At 34.9% G+C, this 21,609-nt stretch overlaps 1 protein-coding gene across 1 annotated transcript; it reads right to left on the minus strand.

The window, feature by feature from the left end:
- Nucleotides 1-215: 215 nt before the first annotated feature.
- LOC120160321 (mitochondrial substrate carrier family protein E) lies at nucleotides 216-4,290 on the minus strand. Its single transcript, XM_039170749.1, has 9 exons — nucleotides 4,161-4,290; nucleotides 3,531-3,646; nucleotides 3,240-3,297; nucleotides 2,891-3,040; nucleotides 2,159-2,369; nucleotides 1,672-1,717; nucleotides 1,055-1,169; nucleotides 864-936; nucleotides 216-605 (listed from the first exon to the last, which is right to left on the minus strand). Exons 1-9 carry the CDS (start codon nucleotides 4,249-4,251, stop codon nucleotides 374-376), a joined length of 1,092 nt encoding a protein of 363 aa, XP_039026680.1. The 5' UTR covers nucleotides 4,252-4,290; the 3' UTR covers nucleotides 216-373.
- Nucleotides 4,291-21,609: the final 17,319 nt, after the last annotated feature.

The following is a 21,609-nucleotide window of genomic DNA, read 5'->3' on the forward strand; positions in this document are numbered from 1 at the left end:
TATATCTTTTAATAAATAGATAGTATTGTATATGATATGTTATATGCAATATATTAATATAATGATCGACTAACTATTCACAATCTTTCTTAGTTATCAACAACGCATACACGTATTACAAATATATTTGTTTAAATTTATGACCTGTATAAAAAATAACGCTCTATTTTATCCACCGATTCCAATCAATGAATTCTTTATAATTAAATTTAAACAAATATAATTTTATTTTGGGGTGAACCGGGTAACCACAAATTTAAAAACCACCTGTCCAAGGCCCGGCTGCTGGTCAGGAAGTGTTAATAGCTCAAATGGCTTCAAAAACATTAAGCAAAATCTGACAAAACCCGTGTTAAAACCGTTGAATGAAAATTCAAGCTACCTCTTGGAAAGAAGATGGTTTGTCGATTGAAAAGCTTCTGACTTCTTGCACTTTGTCATTCTCCAGTTTTTCGTTGAATTGGACTCGTAGGAATTCGACAGCCATGAAGGTTAGAGCCGAGGCTGGAATATACCATGTGATCCGGGGGACGCTTCCCCGGAACATTCCTTTCGGGCCTTCAGTTTTCCAGATCTTACTCATTGCATCCAACCAGCCATTATAACTGTTAAACATATAGCACCAAGGTAGGCACGTTAAACATTACCACAAAAGAGGGGGCGGGGGGATGAAACTTGGTAATGCTTGTGCATGCAGAAAGAGTAAGTGACCGAAAAAAGGGTTAGATAATCCAACTTTGATGACACTTAAAAGGTTTGCTCTTTGCTAAAAACCCTATGAAAGTAAATGAAATTTCCGATGTTCGAGACAATTTTATGTCCACAAGTATACATCATTAATAACAATGCGACTGTTTCGATACCTGGAGGATGATCCTTGGACTTGTAATCTTGTTTTTATTACATCCAAGGGAGTGGTAAGGTATGCACTAAACCCTGCATATTTGAATTAGAGTATTAACAGTCTCCGGGGCACGGTAAATTCTGCATTCAATCATTAAAAAATGAAATAAAAACTGCATGAAATAAGCTGAAGCAGAAGCATGGTAAATACCACCAGCCAATCCTCCTAATACAAGTCCCTCGAAAGTACTATCAACATGGAAATTAGGAGCCCGTTTTCGTCTCCCTTTCTCTGTCAAATCTTTCAGGGCTTCGTAGAACATAACCTGCACGGTGGGTCATTAATTCTGTTTAATGTTGAATCAAAGATGCAAGTAGAGTGTACAAAAGCTGTGGATACTTTATAAGGAATTTCGTGATTAAAACGATAATGGTTCGGCATACAAGAAAAGGGAAAATGATAATCAGTAGTCAGTTCTCCCTTGATTGAGGCATGAAACTAATCAATCTAGTGATTCAATTTATGCATACAGAAAAACATGCGTATAAATGCCAAGAAGTTGAAAGCAATCTTAATGGCGAGCTCATTTTCCATTCATGGAGAAAGAATGTGATGGTTCGAAGAGAGAAAAGTACAGATGAAGGAATGCTAGATCTGGGTACATACAATGTTTTGATGATCATTTTCCTAACCTATTGATCATAAAATATTATTGAACTGAATTGAAGATAAAATGGCTATTAGAAACAAAAATGTAACAGCAAGGAAACTAAGAATAAACACAGACACCGTATGCAATTAAATCTAAAATAATTTACATTACGTACCATAAGGCCAGCAAACGGCACATCCCTTGCAAGTGTGGAGCCATACCTGAAAAGGTACAAAGAAGAATGAAATTCATCAACAATCCGAAAGTTCAGAATACTCCAGATTTCAGAAGAACTGTCTTAAATATAAAAGATTAAAAGAACATTCTGCATGGATCCAATCTAGAAGACCTATAGCACTTACGAACACATACTGTTAGATGCCCCTGCATGCTGAACAACAAAAGATGTAAAAGAATACGCGAGAGAAGATGACGAGATTGCATTCAGGCCATCTAAAATGAGGTTGTATAAAATTCCCAAAAGGGTAGAAACATTCAAATCAGAAGTGGCGGATACAAGATATTAAGCATCTATGTATATGCTGTTCAGGATGTATATGATCATATGTGGTTGGAGTTAGACAACATAATTGTTGAATGCTGGAATCCAAGTATTTGTTTATCTTACAGTAAATATAATATGCAAAGAAGGAAATACTTACCCAGCATATAATCCCCTTAGTCCTTGCTCTTTCCATATTGAACATCCAGCTTGGAACATTCCAGTGTAATAACCATACATCTGTGCACCGGAATTCATTCGCATCTGGTCTTTCATGATAGCAGAATTCCAAGAGTTTCCTGAGCCTTGAATCTGCATGCGTTGCTTAATCACTTCACATGGAACATATACAAAAGAACCAAGTGTATCACCTGAAAATCACAGAAAATTAAAAGATAGAAATCAGTGCTCATTTGTGCATTTCAATTGCTTTAAAACATAAAACATAAAACATAAAACATGAAAGCATTCTGCCCTGCAATGCTTTATCCATACAAATCTAAAGCAACTATAATTGAATCAGCCAGTATTTACGTCTCCAGCGCATGAGAAACAAGCATCATCTACCTGATTGAAAGGACTATATGGGCATTAAATTTTACCAAAATGGAAAATTTAAAAATATGGGGAGAAAAGAAAATAGGAAACATCATGTACCATTTACATCGGTAGCAAAAAAGATATTTGTATGGCACACAAAGAGAGAAAATATTAATCACTGAAGCAAAAACAGAACAAAGTGCACTTCATTGTCAAAGTTGGACCAAAACAAGAAGGGGCATCCCAAAAGTGAACAATAAGTAAATGTTAATCGCACCATAGTTGTAACTAGAATGCAAGAAAATTCAGTGGAACAATTTCACTAAAAGATAGAAGTTCCAGAACAGCTTACCAACGGCTCCAGCTATGAAATGTGCCCAGTGGCCCCCAAGGTTAGGATGCGACTCCTCAATCCATTTTTTAGTGGACTCTATGAAACCAAAGTATGTTGCTCCAGTTGCGAGAGATCCAGTAATTCCAGGAGCTATACCCCTATAGAAGCCTACAAATGTGATCAGTCCAGACAAACTGCCTAACATGGTGGATGTGTAACACATGATTAAAGACAGAAGCCAATAAGCAAAGTCCAGAATATGCTACATAGAGCACATGTGCAAATCAGAAATGTAAGAACATAAAAAACATAAAAAAAACAAGAACAGGATGACCACCAATGAAATAAGCAAAGTGGTTGAATATACCTCTTAAGCCATCTGCAACCCAGACAGTTCGAACCATCTGCACTATGCTCTTTTGACTCTGCTCGAAACCATAAAAAAAATGCATCAGCAAACAAACAAACAAACAAAGATCATATGTCATCACGGACAGCATTATGAGGCAGGTGAGCAATTCACCGCCCTCGTAGTTCCTAAACATTTTTTATACTAAAATTTTGTTCCTTCTCCCACCCCCCACCCCTGCATAAGATTGTTATAAGATTTTCCTTCCATAATTGTAAATCCTGGTTCCATTACCGAATATTACCATACCTGACTTCCACTAAGAAGAGCTTCACTCTGAATTCTAGTCTTTATGGTGTCAATGGGATGCATCATACCCTCTCCAAAAGCTCCAGCTATGGCTCCCCACATGAACTCTCTCCATACTATATACAAATCATAAATGTTCATCAATTTCCTTTAAATTTTTCCCCGTAAGCACAAATTATTAGAGCAATTTCTTTATAAGCCCATTGTTAATACATCAATATGACTAATAAAACCCTTAAAAAAACAAAAGATATTTCATTTCATTCTTAAGACAATAAAAGAACTTGCTGCAAAAATAGTTAAAAAACAAAACTTAGTTCCATTTCTTCAACAAGAATAACCAAGGAAGGGGCAAGAACAAATATCCTTTTTCCAGTTCTAAAACTACAGCTATAACTCTACTTTTTATGCTAAATCCAATGATTTACAAACAACTTAAATGGGCCAATTGCACGTATATATTCTGTTTGAACAGAACATCGCACTAAGGCACTAAAAACGAGTATAGCTTCTTTCTTTACACTTAGGTGGGTTTCCTTTGCCCTTCGGGATTACCAAACATTCAGATTATATCGGGGAATCAAACAGAGCAGATTAATAGTAAGAGAGAGGAGAAACAAGCAAATTTACCAAAGAACTGATCTCGATGGTGAGTGGCTTTGTTGGTTACATGATATAATGGGCCATCCAATTTGATTGAAGTTGAGCTTTTATTCGCCATTTTTGAATATCAAATTAGCAGAGTTTTGTACTCTATGAATTTTTGTATAAAGTCTAAAAAGCTTTTTTCAGTAGGTTTAGGGTTTAAACTAAAGTTTAATGGAATGACAAGGACAAATTTTAACCGGGTAGGATTTGGGTATCTTTCTCTTGAACCGCACGGTCTGGTATATTTTTATTAACGGTGATTACAAGGGTTCAAAAATATTCGATCCGGTTGACCTAATTTATCGAACCATTTAAAAAATTATATTGAAAATATCTAATTTTTGGGTAAGGTACTCGACCTGTTAAAATTTTCAGGGTTTTAGTTCGAATCCGGGTTACAAAATGTTAATTAACCGGGTAGTCGATGACTAGGTATTCGGTTTATTATATATATTTATTTTTCTTTTATGTTAAATTTTTATTTATAATTCTCAAATTATTTCACTTTAACATTCTAAATTCTAAATTTCTTAAATTTTATCACCATAACATTTTAAATTCTTAATTTCTTAAAATTTTCACATTAACATTCTAAATTATTTTTAAAATATTTATTTTAACTCCTAAATATTTGAAATTTAATTATACATTTTATTTTAATTTTTAATATTTTTTTCAATTATATAATTTGAAGTTTTAAACCCTATGTGTGAGTTATATATTATATACTTTTAAATTTTAAATTTTTTTATATAATATTTTTAAAATAATATAATTTAAAAAATAAAAAAATTATGATACTTGCAAATTTCGGATAACCGAAATTATGTATACGTGTACCCGATTTTGAACATCCGTAAGAGTGATATAGTCCTTCACCTATTGAACCGCACGGTATGGTGTATTCTTATTAATCGAGATGAATTAATACATTACATTAATTGGTATAAATTCTAGAGATGTATCATATTAAAGTAAAAAAAAATTAAAACACTAAAAATGAAGAAGATTAAATCAAAATCGAAATAGATTGAAACAAAACTATCATTATTTTTGTAAAAAAATAAAATAGACTGAAATAAAATCACCATTAATTATAAAGAAATTAAAGTAATTTTTTATAAAAAAAATTATTTGATATATACTCAGCATAAATTTTAATTTTTATAAATCTATTTATTTTAGAGGTTTTATTTGAAATTTGGAAATAAAGAATTTAAGTTTAGAATTTAAAATTATAAATTTCAGAATAACGAGCTAAAATTTTAAATTTTAAAATTTATGATTAATAAATTATTTTACATTGTTCATGCATCAAATGATAAACCAACTTTTATATACCTCCAAAAACTAAAAAAAAAAATTATTTTAATATTTCTCTTTTTTCAATATTTAAAATTGTTATGAGTTTGACCGGTAAAGGTGAGAATAGGTCAGGTCAGGCTTTAAGAGGCCTGAGTCTGGCCTACGATGATATTTGTAGGCCTGAGTCTGGTCTGTAACCTGTTAAAAGTTTTTATTTGAGCTCGGTCTGGTCTGTTTAAAAGTCTGTTTCACAATAAACATTTAATATTTTTAGTTTAGTCACTAATTTTAGAGTAAAAACCCTATTAAGTCACTCTAACTTAATTTATTTTACAAAGTAATCACTTTAAATAGGCCGACCTATCAGACTTATAAGCCTTTTTAATAAGCTTAAGCATGACCTATTTAATTTAATAGGCTTTTAAAAAGGCCCGAGCCTGACCTTTTTATTAAATAGGTCAGGTCAGGCCAGACCAGACTTTATACAGGCCAGACCCTATTGACCATGTAGCTTGAAATAGAAAACGATGTCGTATTCGTCTTTCCTCAAATCCTTTTCATCTGCATTATTATTCTGTACTTGAAAGAAGGAAGCCAATAAGCAAATCCCAGAATATGCTACATAGAGCACATGTGCAAATCTGAAATGTAAGAACATTGCAAAATATAAAAAATAAAAAATAAAGGATGATCATCAATGGAATAAGCAAAGTGGTTGAATATACCTCTTAAGCCATTCGCAACCCAGACAGTTTGAACCATCTGCACTATGCTCTTCTGACTCTTCTCGAAATCATAACAAAATGCATCAGCAAACAAGCACACAAAGATTATATGTCATCATGGACGGCATCATGAGGCAGCTGGGCCCTATAACTTTTCTATACTAAAATTTTGTGCCTTCTCCCACCCTTGCACAAAGATTGAATATATTATTTTCCTTTCATAACTGTAAATCCTGGTTCAATTACAGAATATCATCATACCTGACTTCCACTAAGAAGAGCTTGACTTTGAATTCTAGTCTTTTTGGTGTCAATGGGATGCATCGTCCCCTCTCTAAAAGCTCCAGCCATGACTTCCCGCACGAATTGTCTTGATATTGTATCCGAATCATAAATGTTCATCAGTTTCTTTTAAATTTTGCCCCATAAGCACAAATTACCATAGCAATTTCTTTATGAGCCCATTGTTAATACATCGACTAAGTCAGAAAACCCTTAAAAAACAAAACATATTTCATGTTAAGAACAATGAAAATTATGGAGTTATTTAGTTTATATAAATATATTAAGAATACTCTAAAATAATATAAAAATTATAAATGTGTAGAAATATCTATATAAAAATTTATATATTTGTAATATTTAATATTATATCTAAAATTATCTATTAGAATAATCTAGATATTTGTAATATTAAATGGCTAAGATGTTGACATGTGTCAATAATTTAATGACCATTAGAATCTATAAATAGGAATTGAAGATACTAAATTTTTTTTATCCATATTATTATTATTAATATTATTATTATCCTTATTATTATTAATATTATTATTATCATTATTATTATTATTATTATTATTATTATTATTATTATTAATTTATATTAAATATATTAAATACATAATAATAATTACAGACCCATTACATTTGGACCGGCCCAGTTACAAACCAACCAGAACCGGTCCAGATCCAACCAGAAACCCTAAATATTTGGGTTTCCAGTTAGGGTTTCCTAACCCTAATCTAACCAGCCGCCTCAGCTCATAGCCGTTAGATCTGGCAAGATCCAACGGTCCAGATGGCTCCAGAGAGGAACCCTAGGGTTTGATACCCTAGGGCCACGCGGCGCCGCCCCAGCTTCCACGCGGCTGCCGACAGTCTTCTCGCCGCCACGCCGCTGCCACGTCCCAACCAAAGACTCCAGAAGATAAAATGGCAGCCGTCCACGCCATGGCTACTCGGTGAGTCACCACTGGTAGTCCGGTGACTCACCGAGAGCCCTTCTTCGGACCGGTCCGACGGCTACAACGGTGGTGGCTATAAAAGCCACCACCCCACCTGCGAAGAAAAAAAAAAGAAAAGAGAGAAAAACAGAGAGAAAAAAACAGAGAACGGAAAAGAAAAAAACAAACACACAGAAAAAGAAAAAAATACTAACCAACGATCTCAGCTAAATATCCCATAAGCAGAAACAAAAAAAGAAGGAAAAAGGAAGAAGAGAACTTACCGAGGAAGCTCCGACTACCAGATCTCACCGGAACCTTCGAAACAACGAAGGTACTTTTGTAGATTTGCTCCGATTGGGAGCCTTTTAGGAAGAAATAACACCGGAACCGTCCTTAGGACGGTCCGATCTATATATTAGTGTAAAAATCTTTTTTTTCCGGCCACCGGATGCGGTGGCCGGCGGTGATGGTCACGGCGGCAGACGGTTGCCGTCCGGTGACCGGCTTCCCTCCGATGAGGGAAGCTAGAGAGAGGGCAGAGAGAAATTTGTTCTCTCTCAGTTAGAGAGAGAACAGAAATGATGAAATGAAGCTGGCCCTTCGGGCCAGCCGGTTTTTGGACATATATAGTCCTTCCCGAACGACGTCGTTTCGGGAAGGACTATGCGCGTAATTATGAAATAGTTAAACCCCGTCCGCAGTCCTTCGTATTTGTAAATTTTACATTTTGGTCACTAAACTGAATTTATAATAATTTTAATTCAGTCTTTGAATTTTAATTTTATTCATTTTAGTCCTTTTTATTAAAATAATATGTTTAGGATAAATAACAGATTTAATCCCTTAATTTTAATAAATAAAGTTTTCATCCCTAGTTCATATTTTTAATTAATTTTGTTATAAAATTTAAATTTTAAATAAATTCATTTTGGTCATTAAATTATTAAAATTAGAAAATAAATATTTAATCCCTATAATTTCAATTAATTAGGAATTAGATTTAGTTTATTTTATTCATAATTTAGTTATTTATTTTATATGTTTTCATTTTATTGCTTAAAATATATTGTTTTAGTGATATTTTTATTTTATTATACTGTTAAATATTTTTATATATATACATATAATAAATATTTTTTTAATATTTGTTTTTTAATATCGAAGAAAAGGACAGTCTTAATACAACTGGATGTCATATTCTGATATTTTATAATTAAAAAGTAAACAATATTATTTAAATCAATATTTATCAATGTCAAAGAAAAGAGCTGTCTTGAGGCACCTAGAAGTTCTTTTCGGATATTTTTAAATAAATAAATATTTTTATATAATTTTGAAATAATAGGATTATAAATTAAATATATTTTTGAATTTTTAAATTTTAATAATAGAGACAATTTATAATTAAAAGTACCAATTTTGGGCGTTGTAGGGGTGCTAATCCTTCCCTAAACGTAACCGACCACGAATCCCTTTTTATTATTAAAAGAACGAATTTTTGGTTATAAAACGCAGATCAGTGCATCTTTTAAATAATGTTTTCTTAAAAACTTTTTTTAAAAGATAATTTTTAGGTATTCGACCTACCTGACCCAAAAGGCCGATGGCGACTCTCAAATTATTTTCAAAATTATTTATTCACATCAATTTCCCCGCCAAAATTTAATATTTCGTGCCCGGACGAAAACCGGTTACGACAGCTTGGCGACTCTGCTGGGGATTGGTCAAACTTTTAAAAATTAATTATAAATTGTCTCTATTAACTAAAAATTAAAAATTCATATATTTAATTTTTAATTCTTTCTTTTCAAATTTTTTATGTATTTATTATTTTTATAATATTTATATGTTTTATTTACAAGTATTTTATTTTATTAGTTATTTTGTCAGAGGTATGAACATTTCTCCTCACACACAACACTTGCATTGCATTACATAAAGCTCTATAATTGAGTTGTCCCTTTTAAGTGGAAGTGAAAGCGACGTCTTCGTGAGAATTTATTCTCCGTGTCAGACCTAGCAAGTAACTTTCGGGGTTCATATGCTCTATGTCTTCGTGAGAATTTATTCTCCGTGTCAGGCATAGAGAAATGTATCCCCTCGAATTGAACTCGATCCAATTTAGTCTGTAATGGACTAGGATTGAGGGTTAGCAACCCAAGGGGGGCACTAACAAGGACAATTCGGGTACCTTTTACTCCTAGATCTGAAACCTTGCATATAAAAAAACCTTAGAAACTCTTCCAATCCGAAGTCATGCCGAAATTTTGTCCAAAATAGGTGTACCTTTTAAATTCAGAAAAGCATGTTTAAATAAAGAATATTTATGTAAATGTTATTATTAAATTTCTTTATTATGTAAACTAATTTATTTTCTTTTTGTGTGTTCTTTATTTTTCTGTTTGCATTGCATCATACAGGATAAAAGACATTGATCCTTGTGTTAATTGTCTCATTGGAAAGCCTTCATCTATGGATAAAAAGTGTTCAAGTCAAGTAATTCTAAACTCAGAAGTAAGACAGTGGGCTGAAGATTTACAAAGACAAGAAGGAGACAGTCTGCAGGATGATTATGTATCTGACTTGGCCAGTTATGCTCCAGTTTCATTAAAAAGAAATGATATGCAAGATTTGCGAAGCATTTGGGAAAGTTGGGATTCAAACAAAAAATTGCAGTTTTATCAGACTTACGGAGACATTCCATATCTGCTCTATGTAGAAGTTGATGATGAATTACTCAGAGCCCTAATTCAATTCTGGAATCCAGGGTACAATTGCTTCACTTTCAATAAGGAGGACTTGGTCCCTACTATTGAAGAATATACAACTTTGTTACATCTTGAAGGTGCTTTGGAGAATCGAATATATTCAAAGTCAATTAAAACTCAACCCTTTCGAGTTAAATTAGCAAAGATTGCTGGGGTACGAGAAGAATGGGTAGCATCCCGTACCAAACAAAAAGGCGAAAGCGAAGGCATTGCTTGGACCAACATCAGAGAGCTTATTCAGAGTCATCCAGACGCTAAAGTACGATTCGATCTATTTGCTCTGGGTATATATGGTATGGTCATCTTCCCAAAAATATTGGGATATATATTGAAGCTGCAGTGGTAGACTTGTGTGAACAGCTACCGAAGAAGATTAATCCCATTTCTGCAATCCTAGCAGAGACCTTCAGATCGTTAAATGCTTGCAGAAGATTAGGAGGTGGACGATTCTCAGGGTGTACCCAGTTGTTATATGTTTGGATCCGTAGTCATTTCTGGAGGACGGAAAAGGTTTCATACCGACGCTTCAATACGGATTATTCACCATTAAAGGAATTTCTGGAGCAGGAATGGCCTAAAGAAATTAAGAAAGATATGTGGATTAATGCCTTTCGAAATCTGCAAAGCAATGACGTTGTTTGGCGAGCCCCGTGGCAAATACAAAGGGAATTTTTTTACAGGTGTGGTGATTACAATTGGATAATGCTGCTCGGATTATGGGGAGGAATTGGATATGCACCACTTCTGGTTATAAGACAGTATGAAGGTCGTCAATTTGTACCTGTCACTGCTGGACTACAGTCATCTGAGTTCGCATTCCACAGCAAAAATTATAAAAGAAATATCATGGAAGCCGTTACAGCTTGGAAAACAACTTTTTGTATTCGAGCTAAAGCAGCAAAAGAAATGCTAACTCCTGATTATGAAGATTGGAGATCTGTCAGAAAAAACGAAATATTCCTCTACCAGATCAAAATGAGGATATTTCTATGGAAGATCGCATTAAGGTGGTCCCATCAGAGATTGAAATCTTGAGAGCTGAGTTTAAAGCAGAAAGAGATGGCTGGTCGAAAGAGTTAGAGCAAATGAGACAAGATAAAGTTATGTTGGGGGTTGACATTGACTTTCATTCATCACAATGTGCAATGTTGAGAAAAGATAAAGAAAAAGGTGAGGATGAGTACAGAGCCTTACAGAAAAATTACCAGGAGTTATATAAATCTCGAAAATCATCAGGACCCAGCCAATCGACGGTACAGATGACCAGAGAATTGAACATTGAGAAAAGACGAGTTGAAGATCTGAAAGGAAAGAATAATCGTCTACTCAAAAGCCTGGAAAAAGGAAAGCAAAAAATGGAAGATTTCGAGGTCGACAGAAGAGAGCGAATTATAAAACACAAGGCTGAACACCGTGAGATCATGAATGAAATGCAAAGAGAAAGAGATCGAGCCAAAGATTTAGAAGAGATGAAGAATGACATCTTTGTTAAATTTGAAAGCGAGAAAAGTATCATGTTCAAGGGATTTGAATCTGAAATGAACCAGTTGATTGCTGAGCTTGAAGTCAGAGGCCAAAAGATGGAAGAATCCAATGTTGAAAAAGAAAAATGGGAGCTAGAAAGAAAAAAATTTCAACACCAGACTTGAGGTAGAACAGGAAGTGGCTAGCAACTGGATGCAAAGATGCAGAAACAAAGATGTTCAAATCCAGAAGTTTAATCAAAGAACGCAAGAAGCACGAACAAAACTTGAAGAGGATCTGGATCAGTCTAGAAACAAAAATTCCGAGTTTAATTCTTACATTTTGCAACTTGAAGAATCATTGTTTCAAGAAAAGGTTCGTCTAGGACCTAATGATCTCAAAGAAAGTAATGAGGAAAATGCTTCACTGCGAAGACGCATTAGAGATCTTGAAAAATTCCGAGTAAAAATTCCGAGTTTAATTCTTACATTTTGCAACTTGAAGAATCATTGTTTCAAGAAAAGGTTCGTCTAGGACCTAATGATCTCAAAGAAAGTAATGAGGAAAATGCTTCACTGCGAAGACGCATTAGAGATCTTGAAAAATTTCTGCACAATTGTCAAGTCAGAGTCACTGAGTTAGAGCAAACTCTTGAAGGAACAACTGAACGATGGCAAAAGTCAACTGAGTTCTATGTCGAAAGAAGTGAAGAAAGAAGCAATATGGTGTTCGAGGCCATGGTACAAATGAGTGAGGTTGCCAGATATGTTGGGGAACTAGCTGTTGAAGCCGAAATAATTGAGCATCAAGTTGATCCAGTTTCTAAGTATGGAAAGAAGGTGTCATGGATAATGAAAGAAATTATAGAGCTTAATAGGAAAGCTACGCCTTATCTGTAGTTATGAACTATTATAAAGAAACTTTTGTATGCCGATGAAAGTTGTTCTATGACAGTTAACCTTTTGGGATCAATGTTTTTACATACATGCATTTTGCATACATTCATCATTCATTTCATAATTTTCACTATGAATTATTTTATTAAGTTAAAATTCATCAATTAAAATTTGAAAAAATAATATTAAAAGATTTTTCAATCGCAGTTACTCTGGCCAAAAGAGAAATACTACATCACTACAGTACTAGACAAGCTACTAAGAGAATTATGGAGGATAAAATACAGCGTATTGAGGAACATCATCATAAAGAACAAGAAGAAATGAGAATGAAGTTGGAAAAAATTGAAGCCAGTATTGCAAATTCACAAGACAGTATGATGAAGAAGATAGAGGACATGTTTAAAAGGCAGGCTATCAGTGGAAAAATGCATGAAAATCCTGTATCTTTCGATCAAGAACCCATATATCCTCTAGGTTTTTCACCAGAACCAATTTATCACTCTGGTACTACCCCTATACAAATCAATGCTCGTACATCTGCATTACAAGAAGCTAAACCACATGAAGATCAACAAGTGGATCCCACATCTTCAAGCAAAAATCCGCTTATATCAGATGTGAAAGTAGGGGATCTTAATACTGATCAGTTGATCCCAGATTTGAATGAGCTAAATGAGAAACAAAAAGTAAATGAAGAACTGACCAGACAGATCAAGAGCTTAGAAGAGCGAATGAAATCCGTGGAAATAACTGAATCATTCTATGGATTTGATGCTAGTGAGTTGAGTTTGGTTCCAGACCTAATCCTCCCTATCAAGTTCAAAGCTCCCGAATTTGATAAATATAACGGTACTACATGCCCTTCATCCCACATTACTATGTTTTGTCGAAGAATGGCAGGATATGTGAAGGACGAAAAATTGTTAATTCACTGCTTCCAGGATAGTTTGACAGGACCGGCTTTAAAATGGTATACTCAATTGACCAAAGCCAACATTAGATCCTGGAAAGATTTGGCTAAAGCATTTTTAGAGCAGTACCGCCATGTGACAGACATGGTCCCTGATAGATGGACTCTCCAAAACCTGGAGAAAAAGAATAATGAAACATTCAGACAGTATGCCCAGAGATGGCGTGACACTGCGGCCCAAGTTCAACCACCTTTGTCAGAAAAAGAGGCCACAGTGATGTTTGTCCATACATTGAAGGCTCCTTATTTAAACCATCTAATGGGGAATGCAACCAGAAATTTTGCGGATTTGGTCATTTCTGGAGAATTAATTGAAAATGTCTTGAAAAGTGGCAAGATTGAATCAAATGATGGATCTAGTTCCAAAAGACCTACATACCGGAAAAAAGAGAATGAGGTCAACAATGCCAATTCTTACAGCAAAGATTCATCGAAAAGTGTTACAATAACCCAGCCAAGGGTTAAGAAAGAGGAAACAAACACTAATCGAGCAGAGTCCAGAGGATCTCGAAAGGAAAATGAAAGGTTGTCTTTTACACCTTTACCAGTACCATATGCAGAGATCTATGATTCGCTGTTAAAAGCAGATGTTATAAGGCCCTATCCTTTGGTTCCCATGCAACCACCATTCCCTCCTTGGTATGATACAAAGGCACACTGTGTTTACCATGAAGGAATTACAGGACATTCTATTGAAAACTGTCTAGTATTCAAAAGGGTGGTTCAAAATTTAATCAACACTGGGAAGTTGGAATTCAATACACCATCCGCATCAAGTCATCCATTGCCAAATCATGGAGATAAAAACGTGAATGCAATTCAGGAAGAGAACAGAAAGAAAGCAAAGACTGACATTTCTGAAATTAATCTCCGTTTGTTTGGATATTCCAACAGCTTTCTTTAGCCGGTATAATTCCACAACAATTCAGGCCAAAGCAGAATGAAGGCAAGAATTATTGTGAATATCATCAGGAGAAAGGGCATAAAATTCAACTATGTCCTGAGTTTAGAAACTTGGTGCAAAAATTGATGAACAACAGAGAAATAGAATTCTTTGAAGAAGAACCCGGGAAAAAAGAAGATGATGTTTGCTCATCAGAGGATTCTAAATCAAATCAAAGAATAAATGATCCTGTGATCATTAATGTGAAATCATCCACGGTGATTCCTGCACAAATAAAGCCAAAAGTAGTTATCACCACTCCTCTACCATTTCCATACAAAGATACCCGCAGGGTACCTTGGAATTATACTACCAATGTTTCAATGGTAGGAGGACCTGTTTCTTTAGAAAAAACAGAAGAGAAAATACAAAGCCTGAGTACAACATCGACGTCTGAAGCAGTGAGCGAGGTCGGTTTCTTTACAAGAAGTGGGAGATGTTACTCTCCCGAAACATCCAATGCTTCAGAACAAGTGAAAGCAAAAGGAAAAGCTGTGGCAATACCTCAGAAGGTATTTGAAGATGAATCCCTTCCAGCATTCAATGAACCTGTGACAGAAAAGCAAGCTCAAGAATTTTTGAAATTCTTGAAACATAGTGAGTATAGTGTGGTTGAACAACTACACAAACAACAGGCGAGAATTTCTATTCTTGATCTTTTGATGAATTCAGAAGCGCATAGGAATGCTTTGATGAAAATCCTCAATCAGACATTTATCCCCGAAGATATATCCCTCAATAAACTTGACAGAATTGTGGGACATATAGCCGCTGACAATTACATAACATTCACAGACGATGAAATACCAGAAGGCGGAATGGGGTCAGTAAAAGCTTTGAACATCACGACACATTGTCATGGTCATGTGTTGCCAGGAGTATTGATTGACAATGGGTCTGCTCTCAATTTGATGCCTCTAGTCACACTTCAAAGAATGCCTCTGGATCAATCACACATGAAGAGTTATCAGAATGTGGTACGAGCATTTGATGGTACTCAAAAAGAAGTGCTTGGGAAAATGGAAATACCTTGTTAATCGGCCAGTCGTGTACAATATTGACTTTGTGGTGATGGACATCCACCCCACATATAATTGTCTATTAGGAAGGCCATGGATTCATTCAGCAGGAGCCGTTCCTTCTTCGTTACATCAAAAATTGAAATTTGTTGTTGATGGACAACTAATATGCGTCAGTGCTGAAGAAGAAATCATTGCGTCTGTAACAAGCGATGTTCCATATATCGACACCAATGATGAGGCTCTGGAATGCTCTTTTCGAGCTCTTGAATTTGTAAATGCAACCTATATTGCAGAAGGAAGCAAAATTCCATATCCCAGATTGTCTGATTGCACCAAGATGACGGTACAACAAACTTTAGGCATCGGAGCTAAAGCTGGGAGAGGTTTAGGAAAGAATCTTCAAGGGATTTCAGTTCCTATCAGTATAAAGATGAAAAAAGACCGTTTTGGGCTGGGATTTAAGCCCAATCTTCAGCAAAAGAACAAAGAGATGAAAAGAAGATGTGAAGACAGAAAGGCAAAATTGAAAGGAGGAGAAATCCTTTGGAAACACATGTCTTTCCCACAGTTGAAAACCATATTCAGATCAGGGGGAACAATTAATGTGGAACAGCAGCTTGTTGAAGCTTTTAAAGAAGAAAAGATGACAAAAGATCAAGACATAGTTGAAGAAGCTATGAATGGATTATTTGTCAACATGATCACGAATGACAACAAGACTGGCAAATACTTGGATAGGATTCGTCCATGTTTTCCTGGAGAAACACTCACCAATTGGACCGCTGAAGATCTTCCTATAGTTTTTAATATTAATACAGAGTAATATTCAGAACTAATCTTTATGTTTAGCTCAAAAATATGAAAACTTTTTGTTATCTTGTAAAAGAAATTATGTTAAATATAAGGAACTTTCTTTAAAATTTTCAGATGGCAATCATTCTTTACATTTTTTTTTACATTTTTACATTTATTTATTTCATAAATTTACTATATTCTTTCGGAAATATGTCCGACTTAAATTTGCAGGTGTCACCATGTTAATAGCATGTTTATTCCTAAATTTAATCCAGTGATAAATTTAGAGCAGCCTATATGTCTGGAAGAAATCAATGGTTGTGAAGATGAACTGGAATGTGATATTCCTACTGAACTATTAAGATTGGTAGAAAAAGAAGACAAACAAATTCTACCCCACAAGGAAAGGGTTGAGACTGTGAATTTGGGAACAAATGAAGACAGAAAAGAGGTGAAAATTGGTACTACTCTGACAATCCCGATAAAACAAGAATTGATAAATCTCCTTCAAGAGTTCAAAGATATATTTGCCTGGTCCTATCAAGATATGCCCGGTTTAAGCACAGATATAGTGATACACAAGCTTCCAATCAATCCAGAATATAAACCAGTCCAACAAAAGCTCAGAAGAATGAGGCCAGAAATGTTGTTGCAAATCAAAGAAGAAGTGATGAAACAAATCAATGCAGGTTTCCTACAGGCATCTAAATACCCAGAATGGGTAGCCAACATTGTTCCTGTACCAAAGAAGAATGGGAAAGTTCGAATGTGTGTGGATTACAGAGATCTCAACAAAGCTAGTCCGAAAGATAGCTTTCCCTTACCCCACATAGACACATTGGTAGATAATACTGCAGGGCATGCATGGTTTTCATTTATGGATGGATTTTTAGGATATAATCAGATAAAAATGAATCCTGAAGACATGGAAAAAACAACATTCATAACCATGTGGGGCACATTCTGTTATAAAGTGATGCCATTTGGATTAAAAAATGCAGGGGCAACGTATCAAAGAGCCATGGTAACTTTGTTTCATGACATGATGCACAAAGAGATTGAAGTATATGTAGATGACATGATTGCCAAATCCCGAACTGAAGAAGAACATATTCAAAATCTGAGAAAGCTTTTCCAGAGATTGAGGAGATATCAATTAAAGCTCAACCCCGCTAAATGCACTTTTGGGGTAACTTCTGGAAAACTTTTGGGATTTGTGGTCAGCAAAAAAGGAATCGAGATTGATCCAGATAAAGTCAAAGCAATTCAAGATCTTCCACCACCCAATACAAAAAAAGAAGTTCGAGGCTTTTTGGGAAGATTAAATTATATATCTCGGTTCATTTCTCAATTAACTGACAAATGTGATCCAGTGTTCAAATTACTTCGAAAGAACAATCCTGAAGTCTGGAATAAAGAATGTCAAGAAACTTTGGATATTATTAAGAAATACTTATCCAATGCCCCAATTTTAGTATCACCAATGCCTGATAGACCATTAATTCTCTACTTGACGGTTTTCGAAAATTCGATGGGATGTGTACTAGGACAGCATGATGAATCAGGAAGGAAAGAAAAAGCTATTTATTATCTGAGCAAGAAATTTACTGATTGTGAAGTTCGATATCCACCAATACAAAAATTATGTTGTGCTCTAGTGTGGACTACTCGAAGACTCAGACAATATATGTTATACCATACTACTTGGTTGATATCAAAACTTGATCCTTTGAAATTCTTAATGGAATCACCAGCTTTGACAGGCAGAATGGCTAGATGGCAGATGTTATTATCTGAGTTTGATATTATATATGTCAACCAAAAAGCAATAAAAGGAAGTGTAATAGCTGATTTTCTGGCCAGTCGTGTATCAAATGATTATCAGCCTTTGAACTTCAATTTTCCTGATGAAGATTTGTTATGCATATCCATGAATGAAGAAGTCAGAACAAATGATGAATTTGCAACTTGGAAGCTTTACTTTGACGGAGCATCTAATGCTTTGGGACGAGGAATCGGAGCAGTGTTAATTTCTCCTGAAAATGTTTATTATCCCTTTACAAGCAGACTGGAGTTCTTTTGTACCAATAATATGGCGGAATATGAAGCTTGTGTCATGGGGTTAAAAGCAGCTATAGAAAGAAAAATCAAATTTCTCAAGATATATGGAGATTCATCGTTAGTGGTGTATCAATTGCGAGGAGAATGGGAAACAAAAGATCCCAACTTATTGGAATACCGAAATTTTACACTCGAATTAGTGAAAGAATTTGAGAGAGTTACCTTCAATTATCTCCCTCGAGAAGAAAATCAAATGGCAGATGCTTTGGCTACATTAGCTGCTATGTTTCAGGCAAATAAGAAAGTTGATATGATGCCAATCAAAATGCAAGTATATGAAATTCCTGCACATTGTTATAGTGTGGAAGAAGAGGTAGATGGTAAACCATGGTATCATGATATCCTGCAATATATCAAAAATCAAAGTTATCCACCAAATGCATCGGAAATTGATAAAAGAACCTTGAGAAGAATGGCTGCTGGATATTTTCTTGATGGAGAGATTATGTATAGAAGAAGCAATGATCAAATGCTATTGAGATGCTTAAATACCAGTGAAGCTCGAAACGTCATTGAAGAAGTACACAGTGGAATATGTGGAACACATGCAAATGGTCTTTCCATGGCCAGAAAAATAATGAGATATGGATATTATTGGGCTACCATGTACACAGATTGCATTGATTACGCAAGGAAATGTCATAAATGCCAGATATATGCAGACAAGATTCATGTACCCCCATCTCCTTTACATATAATGACAGCACCCTGGCCATTTTCTATGTGGGGAATAGATGTCATTGGGGCAATCACACCAAAAGCATCAAATGGACATTGCTTCATCCTTGTGGCAATTGATTATTTTACCAAATGGGTTGAAGCTGCTTCATACACCAATATTAAGAGGTCCATAGTCTGCAAATTCATAAAGAAAGAGATAGTTTGCCGATATGGCCTACCAGAAAGGATCATTACAGATAATGCTCTGAACCTGAACAACAAAATGATGACCGAACTTTGTGCACAGTTCAAGATCAAACATGCAAACTCAGTGGCATATCGTCCAAAGATGAATGGGGCAGTTGAAGCAGCAAATAAGAACATCAAGAGAATCATTACAAAGACTACTGAAACTTACAAAGATTGGCACGAGAAGTTACCTTTTGCTCTATATGCATACCGAACTACTGTTCGAACATCTACTGGGGCAACGCCTTTTTCTTTAGTCTACGGGATGGAAGCAGTCTTACCAATTGAAGTTGAGATTCCATCGCTCCGAATATTGAGAGAAACAAAATTGGATGAATCTGAATGGATCCAAGCTAGAGTTGATCAATTGAACCTTATTGAGGAGAAAAGATTGAAAGCTATTTGCCATGGACAGATGTATCAGAAACGGATGATGAAGTCTCATGACAAAAAAGTACATCCAAGAGAATTCCAAGAGGGTGATCTAGTATTAAAAAAGATCTTGCCTATACATAAAGATTTCCGTGGGAAATGGATGCCTAATTGGGAAGGACCATACGTTGTGAAAAAGGCCTTTTCCGGAGGAGCGTTGATCTTGGCAGAAATGGATGGAAAAATTCTGAGAAATCCAATAAACTCGGATTCTGTCAAGAAATATTATGCTTGAAGAAAAAAGAAAAGAAAAAGAAAAGAAAGAAAAGAAAAAAGAAAAGAAAAAAAAATAGAAAATAGAAAAAAGAGAAGAAAAAGAAAGGGGGTCAAGGTGAAAACCCGCAAAGGGCATCTTGTAACCAAAGGAAGGATTTGAGTTGAAAACCTGAAAAGGCGGCTCAAATGCAAGTTGATATTAGGCATCTGGCAATTGAACTCTCTTAAGATTTTGACAGTTTGGAAGAAACTTCACATCCACAAGCATTTTGACAACGTTTGAGATCTTCCAGACAAAAGCTTACATCATCTCTAAATTGTGTCAACTTGATTAATTTAGAAATACTTATGCTTATAATTTGTTGAGACATTTGAATTTTTATTCTTATGCTTGTCATAACTTTGAATACAATTATATCTATTTCAAGTTCAATTTATTTGAGATTCAATTTATTTTTGGAAATTCAATTTATTCTTTTCCATTGAATTAACATAATTTTGAAATAATTTAAAGATTTCTGAATATCACTTTATGTTAATACTTTTAAATACATGGAATACAAAGTAGGCAAATCATCACTAGCTTAAAGCCATAAACATCAAGATTGTTACAAGTGGTGCTACCGACAACAAGGTCGAATCCGCCAAATCTACTCATCAATTGCTCCAACCGATCACCATTCAGTTCTTGCACATCTGTTTTCAAAGATATATTAAAACAGTAGAAGATGATCTTTGCAGTACTGATTCCAGCAAAAAGAAACAAGACATTGATATCACTGGGAAATATGTCTCTATATAGATCCTTGTGTATGGTTTTTAAAGAAAACTAGAAGCATTTCCACCTCATCAGGTTCAAGTGGAGCAACTTTATTCCTTCCAACCCATACTAGATTCCATTTTCAGCATTCATTAAGAACATACTTCTGGACACTCTAAGGTGGCTCATTGTCATAAGCTTCAAGAACCTTACAGATCCTTTCTGTCAATTTGGCACTTCCTGTACATGTTTATAAACAGTTTAACTTTATTCTTGGATTCCAAGAAGGCCATCATTTCTTTGTCAATGGAAAAGCATCAGCACATGAAAGAAGCAGAATAAGAGAAACTCTGTTGGCAGATTATGAATATAGCCTTTTTTAGTGTAGCAGCATGGAAATGCTTCGAATCTACAAATTCTGGCTTTATATCGAATAAGTACTGTGATATCCCAGACCAAGCATTGAATTTGGAAGATGAATTTGCCAATAGCATCTTCTGGAAGTGTTCTTTGAGTTATCTGACCTGGTTTAGCAGAACATTCATTGAATTTGGAAGATGAATTTGCCAATAGCATCTTCTGGAAGTGTTCTTTGAGTTATCTGACCTGGTTTAGCAGAACCAAGCATTGAATTTGGAAGATGAATTTGCCAATAGCATCTTCTGGAAGTGTTCTTTGAGTTATTTGATCTGATTATATAGAACCAAGCATTGAATTTGGAAGATGAATTTGCCAATAGCATCTTCTGGAAGTGTTCTTTGAGTTATCTGATCTGGTTGGATAGAACAATCATTGAATTTGGAAGATGAATTTGCTCATAGTAAAAATAAGGATACTCAATAGCATCTTCTGGAAGTGTTCTTTGAGTTATTT

The sequence above is a fragment of the Hibiscus syriacus genome, unplaced genomic scaffold, assembly GCF_006381635.1.
Source record: "Hibiscus syriacus cultivar Baekdansim isolate YM2019G1 unplaced genomic scaffold, ASM638163v2 tig00002847_pilon, whole genome shotgun sequence".
Classification (NCBI taxonomy): Eukaryota; Viridiplantae; Streptophyta; class Magnoliopsida; order Malvales; family Malvaceae; genus Hibiscus; species Hibiscus syriacus.